This window comes from Astyanax mexicanus, chromosome 1 (genome assembly GCF_023375975.1).
Source record: "Astyanax mexicanus isolate ESR-SI-001 chromosome 1, AstMex3_surface, whole genome shotgun sequence".
NCBI classification, from domain to species: domain Eukaryota; kingdom Metazoa; phylum Chordata; class Actinopteri; order Characiformes; family Acestrorhamphidae; genus Astyanax; species Astyanax mexicanus.
In genome coordinates, this window is record NC_064408.1 from 1,654,635 (window position 1) to 1,664,781 (window position 10,147).

The window sequence follows — 10,147 nt, forward strand, 5'->3', positions numbered from 1 at the left end:
GACCAGTGGAAGGAAGCAGGACCATCTACACTTCATCAATACATCAGAGATCCAACAGATGTTCCTGCCCAGAGTGGACAACCCTTAATCCCCTGAGAACAGGAGTACGGTGCTTTGAACATGAGGACCCATCACAAACAGTGGAACATGTGATCACCAGCTGCCCCAAATTCTGGTCACCGAATGGCACTCGTGGTTTAATGGACCTGGATGATGAAACACTGGACTGACTTGCAGCAACAGAACTGAGAGTCTAAAGGACATACACCAGAATTAGAGAACAAATCCACTGATGGAATCACCTGGTACTTCAGTATATTCAGGTAGTCAGCTGACCTCATTCTTTGCAGAAACTCCAGATCATAGCTCCACCCCCACAGGCTTGTACGGTAGGCACTAGATAGATAGATAGATAGATAGATACTTTATTGATCCCCGGGGGGGGAATTCTTGGCATCCAGCAGCAGGTTACACAATACACAAAGTTAAAAAAGATAAAATATAAAATATAAAGATACATATAAATACAATCAAATAAGAAATAGAATATACAGTGTAAATGTACAGTCTTCGTGTGTGTGTGTGTAATGGAGATGGAGAATGGAGGTAGTGCAGTTGAACACAATAGACAGTGAACACCAGTTGATGTGCATAATGTGAGGATAACTGATGTCAGCCAAACAGAAAGTGCAAATACACAGTTATATAATAATTTAAATTAAATTAAGCAGTGCAAAAGATACGTAAACAGTGCAAAAGATACGTAAACAGTAGATGAATTAACTAGTGAATGAACTACTAGTGCAAAATATGGTAGAACTATAAAAAGTGTTCTAGGCATCAGCAAGTCTGAGAGTGTGTCCATAGCTGGGGGTGTGTCCATGGTGTGGCCAGAGTGGCCGGAATGAAACAGTTTCACAGAGTCTTTAGTTTGCTGTGCTGAGAGGAGTTGAACAGTCTTATGGCCTGAGGAACAAAAGACTTTCGGAGTCTGTCTGTGGAGCAGGACTGGGACAGCAGTCTGCCGCTGAATGAGCTCCTCTGCCTGGTGATGGTGCTGTGCAGAGGGTGGTGAACATTGTCCATGATGTTCAGCAGCTTACTGAGGGCTCTCCTCTCTGCCAGTGGTGTTAAGGACTCCAGCTCTAATCCCAGCACAGAACCAGCTTTCCTCACCAGCCTGTCCAGTCGTCCAGCATCCCTCTTGCTGATGCTGCCTCCCCAACACACTACAGTGTAAAAGAGGACGCTGGCTACCACAGACTGGTAGAACATCAGGAGGAGTTTCTGGCAGATGTTGAAAGCCCTGAGCCTTCTGAGGAAGTACAGTCTGCTCTGAGCCTTCCTGTAGAGGGAGTCAGTGTTCACTGACCAGTCCAGCCTATCGTCCAGGTGCACACCAAGGTATCTGTAGGACTTGACCACTTCCACATCGACCCCCTCGATGGAGATTGGCTGCTGAGCAGAGGGCCTGGACCTCCTGAAGTCTATGCACATCTCCTTGGTTTTGGAGATGTTCAGCTGCAGATGGTTCATCTTGCACCACATCACAAATTCCTCAACCAGGCTTCTGTACTCCCTCTCATCATCATTACGCACACACCCCACAATTGCAGTGTCGTCAGAGAACTTCTGCATGTGGCATGACTCCGAGTGGTATTTGAAGTCTGATGTGTACAGTGTGAACAGGACTGGAGAGAGAACAGTCCCCTGTGGTGCTCCTGTGCTGCTGATCACTGTATCAGAGGAGCAGTCCCTGATCCTGACATGTTGTGGTCTCCCAGACATGATGGGTAATCACTTCACCTGCCTCTCTTCTTACCCTGATGCTCCATCACTCTGGAACAGGATAAAAATGGACTCATCAGATCTACACCTGACCTTCTTCCACTGATCCAAAGTCTGATCTTTACTCTCTCTAGTAAACTGAAGCTGTTTTTACTGGTTTTCCTCACTGATAAGAGCTTTTCTTAAAGCTACAAAGCTGTTTAGTCCCTTTTAATTCATTCAATTCCCTTCAATACATTGTGTGGTAAAGCTCTTACTTTCACCATTAAACATCATATCCCTGAGTTCTAGTGAAGTTTTTCTACCATTTATTTATAAGTGAGCAGAGCAGGTAGGGAAGGAGTGAGCAGAGCAGGTAGGGGAGGAGTGAACAGAGCAGGTAGGGGAGGAGTGAACAGAGCAGGTAGGGGAGGAGTGAGCAGAGCAGGTAGGGGAGGAGTGAACAATATGAGTAGGGGAGGAGTGAGCAGTGTGTGCAGGGAGTGAAAGGAGCAGAGTGTGTACAGACGTCTACTTTTTGAAGAAACGGTCGGACAGTTTTTAGCTAATGTTCTGGAGAATTCCTCTGAAGGAAACTGATCAACACCTGGATCTACAAACACACCTGTAGAACCTGAAGAGAACCTGAGACCAGAGAGCGAGAACCTTCACACACCTGAAAGTGAAAGTCTGAGTGTTGTAACAGGAAGGAGCAGCAGGGAAAGAAAATGGCTTCTAAATCTTTCTTAGTGGAGGATCTCACCTGTCCTGTGTGTTTTGAGATCTTCAGGGTTCCTGTGGTTCTGAACTGTAGCCACAGTGTGTGTAAAGAGTGTCTGCAGAAGTTCTGGGAGTCTAAAGGATCCAGAGAGTGTCCAGTTTGTAGGAGAAGATCTTCAAATGATCCGCCTCCAGTAAACCTGGCTCTGAAGAACCTGTGTGAGAACTTCTTACAGGAGAGAAGTGGGAGAACTTCAGCCGGTTCTGAGACACTCTGCAGTCTGCACGGAGAGAACCTCCGGATCTTCTGTCTGGATCATCAGCAGCCCGTGTGCTTGGTGTGTCAAACCTCGAGGAAACACACCGACCACAGATTCCGCCCCATTGATGAAGCTGCAACCGACTGCAAGGTAAAATCAGTGTGAACAGCTGTACAGCAGGAGTTTTTGCTTTGTTTCTCTACCAAATTCCTAGTTTTAAAAATAATATATAAGAATATATAGATCCAGAAATATGTTTTATAACTAATAGTGTGGCTTTAAATATTGTATTTAGAAAAATAAATGTAGAGTTTAAGGTTGCTAAAAATATAGCAACAATATGAAGAAAAATAGAAAATATCTGTAAAAAATATTAAAAGGTGAAAAATGATTTTAGCATGTAATTATAAAGCATTACATTTTTTGTAGGGATGCACAATGAACGATGTTTCAAACCGATATTTATATGCTGACGTATTTACCTAAATGCTGAAAAGGGACCAAACAACTGTCAGGCCCGTCCAGCCAAGCCAACCCGCCCCCCCCTCCCTGGACTCCTCCCTGCCTGACTCCTATCCCTGTTTTATTTCTTGTTTTGTTTGTTTGCCCAGTTTAATTTCTTAGACTAGACGTTTTCCTAAGCTCTGCTTAGCAGTTTTCTGTTTGCTATTTTGTAGTCTAGTGCTCCTGTAACCAAACTTTAAAATGTTCCAAGCCAAATAAATGAGCCACAACAGAAACTGATATAACTGGTAGTGAAGGGCATTTATTTTGGGTCGGTAGCAGTGTACTACCTGTGTCCAACTTAATAAGAGTTTAGTGGACTGGAGCGTTTCTTTCTCTCATCAATGTGTAAAATATTTCAATTACAATTTATATATAGAAACACTTATGAAAATAATATGTGTATAAAAATAAAAAAATATATACATATATTTATATAAAATGTACACAGTCACACTTCCCTGAATTCACCTTGTATAAATGTGATTAAACCCAAATAATAATATATTCATTGAACAATATGGAAGAGCTCTTTAACCTTGAAAAGTATATTTGTTTTCCAGAGAACAGTTCCTTAAAGTGTTCGTGAAGTAGACAAAAAAAGGGATTGGAACAGTCCTTGAACAATTCGTACTCCGGGAGGAAAAATTGAAGGAAAAATCCACAAAAAAAAAACTATTTAGGTACCCAAAAAAAATATATAGAAACTCAATTCCGTATACTTAAGTGATCCAAGAAAGGTTTAGAGCAGATGCGGCCGTCTCACTCTCCTTCACTCTCCGCCTCACTCTCTCTCTCTCAGCCTGGAAACTAGCTTGAGCACACCACCAGTCTAGCAGGAGAATCAGTAAACACGAGTTAATAATATGACGGCAGCTGGAGCTATCAGACCTCTCTCTGCCTTCGCGCCTAATCGTCTGAGCCTCGTGCTCTCCTGCCTATGCATTCCTATGGGAGCTGCGTGATTTTGCCGTAAAGCAGACAGAACTGACAAAAAGTGTGTAGTGTGTGTTTGAAAACTGCTGCGGTTTTCTTAAAGGGGCAGCGCTTAATTAAGGGGCAACCTTACATTAAATGTCTAGAAAACAGCTGGGTTACACTATCTCTTCACTAACTGACTGTTTTCCAGCTCTAAAATACGAGCTGTACTAGAATAGTACTGTTAGCTAAGCTAACGTAGCATTAGCATTTGCTTTTGCCTCTCTGTGTAAATTCCAGGTTAAATTCATTATCTGTGACTTGAGTGGCACCTCTGAGGTAAATCTATGATAAGAATTGTTTCTGATAGTAAATTCATGATTAGAATTGCATTGCTGAGGTAGCTAACGTTAGCAATTTAAATATATGACTAGAAAAGCACAGCTGAAGTAAATTCATTATTAATATGTCAAAACTGAGCTAAATGTGTGGCTAAAATTGCACTATTTGGGTAAATTAGATTAGAATAGCACTGCTGAGGTAAATATATTGTGATTTGTTGGTGTGTCTGCTGGAATATTAAAATGTTAAATATTTAATCCAGTGTGTGGATGTGTTTCAGGAGGAGCTCAGAACTGCTCTGAATCCCCTAAAGGAGAAACTGGACATCTTTAAAGAGTGTAAACTGAACTGGGATCAGACTGCAGATCATATAAAGGTAAGAATGAGAAGATCTTCTGAGATCATGATTCTGAAATTAGTTCCCCAAATCAGAAGTAGGACAGTATAAAACACATTAAATATACAGTGTTTCTGACATTTACTTTCACTTTTATTTGATTACAGAGGGCATGAACCCAATATATTTCATGTTTTGTTTGGTGAACTTTACTTCATTATACATTCGTTCCTGCATTTCAGACCTTCAACACGTTCCAAATAAAGATGGAACAGTAAAGCATTTACCACTTTATAATGTTTCCATTTCCACTCAAAAGATACCAAGAGATAAAGAGTTTCAGGTGTTATTTTCTCCCATAATTCCTACTAACATGAGATTGGGGACAGTTCAGTCCAGTACCTGTACCCTCTTCTTCCACAGACATGTCTTAGTAATGTGTGCAGCATGTGGTTTAGCATTGTCTTGTTGAAGAATACTGCATGATCTTGAGGGCAGCACTGTTTAGAATAGCACTGCTGAGGTAAATGAATTATTAGAATAGCCCTACTGAGGTAAAATAGCTGGTATTTGATTGGCTGATGGGCTCCTTCCTTCCAGACTCAGGCCCGACGCACAGAGAAGCAGATTAAGGAGGACTTTGAGAAGCTTCACCAGTTTCTACGAGATGAAGAGGCAGCCCGGATCACTGCGCTGAGGGAGGAAGAGGAGCAGAAGAGTCAGATGATGAAGGAGAAGATTGAGAAGATGAGCAGAGAGATATCAGCACTATCAGACACTATCAGAGGCGTAGAAGAGGAGATGGGAGCTGAAGATGTTCCATTCCTACAGGTGAGGAACATCAGTCAGACTGAAGTGAATCATCAGACTGATTTCTGATGGTTTACACACTTCTGATCTGATCTGTGAATAATCTCTGATCTTCACTGTGTGGAAGTGATGTGTAGTTTATTAATTATGATGTAATTCATTAATATTCCCCTGATTGTTTTACAGAACTATAAGACCACAGTGGAAAGGTGAGTCTCTCTCTCTCTCTCTCTCTGTGGTTCTGAACCCAAAGCTACAGCAGTACTGAACGGGTTCTGATGTTCTTCCAGAACCCAGTGCACACTGCAGGATCCAGAGAGCCAATCAGGAGCTCTGCTCAACGTGGAGAAACATCTGTCCAACCTGAAGTTCAGCGTCTGGAAGAAGATGCAGGAGATCCTTCAGTTTAGTGAGTCTCACTTTCTCTTCTCACATGCACTCACACGCCACATGTCATGGGACAGGAAGTAGTGTCGTGTCCCGTGACTTTTGCCATGTCCGTGTCCCGTAAACCTCATATTTTTGTAAATATTTTATTAGATCTTTTCATGGGAAACACTGAAGATACGACTCTTTGATACAGTGTAAAGTAGTCAGTGTACAGCTTGTAGAAAATGTACAAATTGTAGATATTTAGTTTGATCATCATTATTTTCTAGCTCTGCTTTAAATCTCTTGGGTATGGAGTTCACTAGAGCTTCACAGGTTCACACTGGATTCCTTTACCCCTCCTCCATGATGACATCACAGATCTGGTGGATGTTACAGACCTTGTTCTCCTCCACCTTCTGCTTGAGGATGCCCCACAGGTGATCAGTTGTGTTTAGGTCTGGAGACATGCTCGGTCAGTTCATCACCTTTATCTTCAGCTTCCTCTGCAGGACAGTTGGAGTCGTGTTGGAGGTGTGTTTGTGTTTGGGGTCGTTATCGTGTTGGAAAACTGTCATGATTCCCAGTTTCTGATTGGAGGGGATCATGATCTGCTTCAGAAAGTCACAGTACATGTTGGAGTTCAGCTCCCCAGTGCAGGAATCACTCATACAGCCCCAGAACATGATGCTACCACCACCATGCTTAACTGTAGACAAGGGACAGTTGTCTTGGTACTTCTACCAGGATGCCACCCCCACACATACTGAACACCATCTGAACTAAACAGGTTTATCTTGATCTCCTCAGACCACAAGACATGATGGCAGTAATCCATGCTCTTGGACTGCTTTTCTTCAGTAAACAATTTTGCAGGCTTTTTTGTGCATCAGTTTCAGAAGAGGCTTCCTTCTAGAACAGTTCCATGCAGACAGAGCTGATGCAGTGAGTGGTGTATGTTCTAATAATAATAATAATTCTGTTTCTCACATCGCCAGAGAGTTCTTTACCATGAGGTGCCATGTTTACTAATAAGCAGTGTTGGGACTAACGCCGTTACTTTTTTTCAGTATTGAGTAATCTAACGAGTTACTCTGACTGTAACTATAACGCCGTTACCATTTCCGACACCCCGTTACTGCACGTTACTTTAGCCGCTCTATGAACTTTTTTTTAACTTTGCTTTGCCCTGGTTAACCCCTCCTCTTTCCGGTGAACTTGAGCTTCTGGTCGCTGTGCCTGTAGGTTTAAGTGGTTTGGCGTGGTGAAGTGAGGCACAATTGTGACAATTTGCGTGCTCTAATTAATTCAGTGATTGCCGTGGACAGCCCAAGTTCCGAATTAAGGACATTAAACTCTTTTTAGCTGCTCCGGTTTTTGTAGTGCTGCTGCTTTCTCTTTTAGAGCTTAGATTCTCTGCCCGAACCCGACCTGACCCGAGGACCGACCCGAAATCGGGCTCCTATTTTTATTTTATATAAAGCTCTGGTGTGATAATCACAATGTTGCTAAGTAACCAATTATTATTGTTCACTAAAGCGAACGAAATAGCAAAAACTGAAAGTAAAAAAACATTTGTGTTAACTGAATCTAACGGTAATTAAAAGGAAAAAACAGAACTAACTTGAACTGTATTTTGTGTTTATAAAACTAACTAAAACAAACTGAAATTACTGATATTTTCGTGATGTTTGATTTTTTTTTTTATTTTCGTATTTATTTAAAAGCGCTGTTGTACAGCGGAGTTGTACAGCGGGCGGTGTTGTGCCGATTCTGTTTGCGAAGCGGAGTCAGATTCAGCAGGGAGTCGGATATGGTGCAGCAGCGCGCGGCACCTCGTGATCCGTGGCGTTTGTTCTCGTTTAAAACGCTCGCGCCGCAAAATACGTCAGAAAACACTGAGAAGCTGCAGAATTCTGTATTGGACTAGAATATGAGCGCGAGGGAGATAAAAGAGAAACAGGAGAGTCAGTGTGTGAGAACATTTACCTGTGAGTAGCTCATACACCAGAACAGGCAAATCTCTCTCTCTGTCTCTCTCTCTCTCTCTTTCTCTCTCACGTTTCTCATCTGATGAGATGTGTGAAAACTAATACAAACTAGCAAGCCCACCCTAAAAACTAATTAAAAGTTACTGAACAGAAAAAATAAAAACAAAATTAAATTAAACTATAGTAAAAATGAAAAATGTAATCACGTAGCTCTGGGCGCACGTGAACACCTCCACGTTTGACTTGCAGCACTGTGTGTAGCTGTTCTTAAAAATCATTTTAATTAAATAATAGTTCTATGCTTCTATGTTACAGTGTTAATTAACATAATTCTGATTATATTTCGCTCATTCAATCAGCCCAAAAACAGCCATTTCATGGTTCGGGCTGGTTCGGGTCGGATTTTTGGGCCCGATCTAAGCTCTATTCTCTTTTGGTGAAGCTGTTTGATCCAGCTGTTAAACTGTTATATTAATACCATTTTAACGGTCATTAGATTGTTGATTTTGTCCATTATTTTGTTTTGTTTATATATACATATTTCCTTTGAGTGTGGCTTGGTTTCTTTAATTTCATCCCCAGACGCGTTTTTCAGTTTTTTTTTTTCAGTTTTTTTCAGTATTAAAGTTTTAGTAATTTTCTTTGGTCGTGTGGAGAATTTCGTTTTTTTTTTTTTTTTTTTAATTCATTAGATTCTATTTTTGGGTTTATTTTCGTTTGTTATTTTTCTAATAATAATAGTAAATACATAATTGATTTCCTTTTTTTTTGACGGGCGAGTAACAAAAGTAACACGTTACTTTTACTGGTAACTAGTTACTTTTATAGTGGAGTAACTCCGTTAGTAACTCAGTAACTTTTTTGGAGAAGTAACGAGTAACTATAACTAATTACTTTAATTACTTTTACTTTGCCCGTAAGTAACGTGCCCAACACTGGTAATAAGGGTATTGTATGTGTGTGTGTTTGTGTGTGTGTGTGTGTGTGTGTGTGTGTGTGTGTTGCAGCTCCTGTAACTCTGGATCTGAACTCTGCTCATCCTAATCTCATCGTATCTGAAGATCTGATCAGTGTGAGATACAGTGATGATAATCTGCAGCTTCCTGATAATCCAGAGAGATTTGATGGTAATTATAGGTTCTGTGTTGTTGGATCTGAGAGCTTTAACTCAGGAATTCACTGCTGGGATGTTGAAGTTGAAGATAGTAATTACTGGTTTGTGGGAGTGATGTTAGAATCTGCTGAGAGGAAGGGAAATATATTCTCCAGGAGAGGAGTGTGGTACCTGCGGTGTTGGGATGGTAAATATAGAGTCAGATCTACACCACAGAAATCCACTGTTCTCTCAGTATCAGTGAAAGTGAGGAGGGTGAGAGTTGAGCTGGACTGGAACAGAGGAAAACTCTCATTCTCTGATCCTCTCACTAACACACACTTACACACCATCACACACACTTTCACTGAGAGACTCGTTCCATTCTTCAATACCTGGAACTCTCTAACTATCAGTCCAGCTCAGATCAGTGTATCTGTGAATCAGTGAATCAGTTCAGATCAGTGAATCAGTTCAGATCAGTGTATCTGTGAATCAGTGAATCAGTTCAGATCAGTGAATCAGTTCAGATCAGTGTATCAGTTCAGATCAGTGAATCAGTTCAGATCAGTGAATCAGTTCAGATCAGTGTATCAGTGAATCAGTGAATCAGTTCAGATCAGTGAATCAGTGAATCAGTTCAGATCAGTGAATCAGTGAATCAGTTCAGATCAGTGAATCAGTTCAGATCAGTGAATCAGTTCAGATCAGTGTATCAGTGAATCAGTGAATCAGTTCAGATCAGTGAATGAGTGAATCAGTTCAGATCAGTGAATCAGTGAATCAGTTCAGATCAGTGAATCAGTTCAGATCAGTGAATCAGTTCAGATCAGTGTATCAGTGAATCAGTGAATCAGTTCAGATCAGTGAATCAGTGAATCAGTTCAGATCAGTGAATCAGTGAATCAGTTCAGATCAGTGAATCAGTTTGGTTTGATTCTGAGGGCTCTATCTTACACTCTGATTAAGGCGTGTCGTGATGCTCATTGCTATCTTACACCCCACCAACACTCTTTTTTCACTCCTTCCTCCTGCA

At 41.2% G+C, this 10,147-nt stretch overlaps 1 protein-coding gene across 1 annotated transcript; it reads left to right on the forward strand.

Moving 5' to 3' along the window:
* The first annotated feature begins 2,250 nt into the window (after positions 1 to 2,250).
* On the forward strand, positions 2,251 to 9,842 carry LOC103042048 (E3 ubiquitin-protein ligase TRIM39-like). The gene is made up of 6 exons (XM_049465464.1): positions 2,251 to 2,897; positions 4,792 to 4,887; positions 5,449 to 5,679; positions 5,845 to 5,867; positions 5,949 to 6,067; positions 9,026 to 9,842. Exons 1-6 carry the CDS (start codon positions 2,496 to 2,498, stop codon positions 9,559 to 9,561), a joined length of 1,407 nt encoding a protein of 468 aa, XP_049321421.1. The 5' UTR covers positions 2,251 to 2,495; the 3' UTR covers positions 9,562 to 9,842.
* The last annotated feature ends 305 nt before the right edge of the window (positions 9,843 to 10,147 follow it).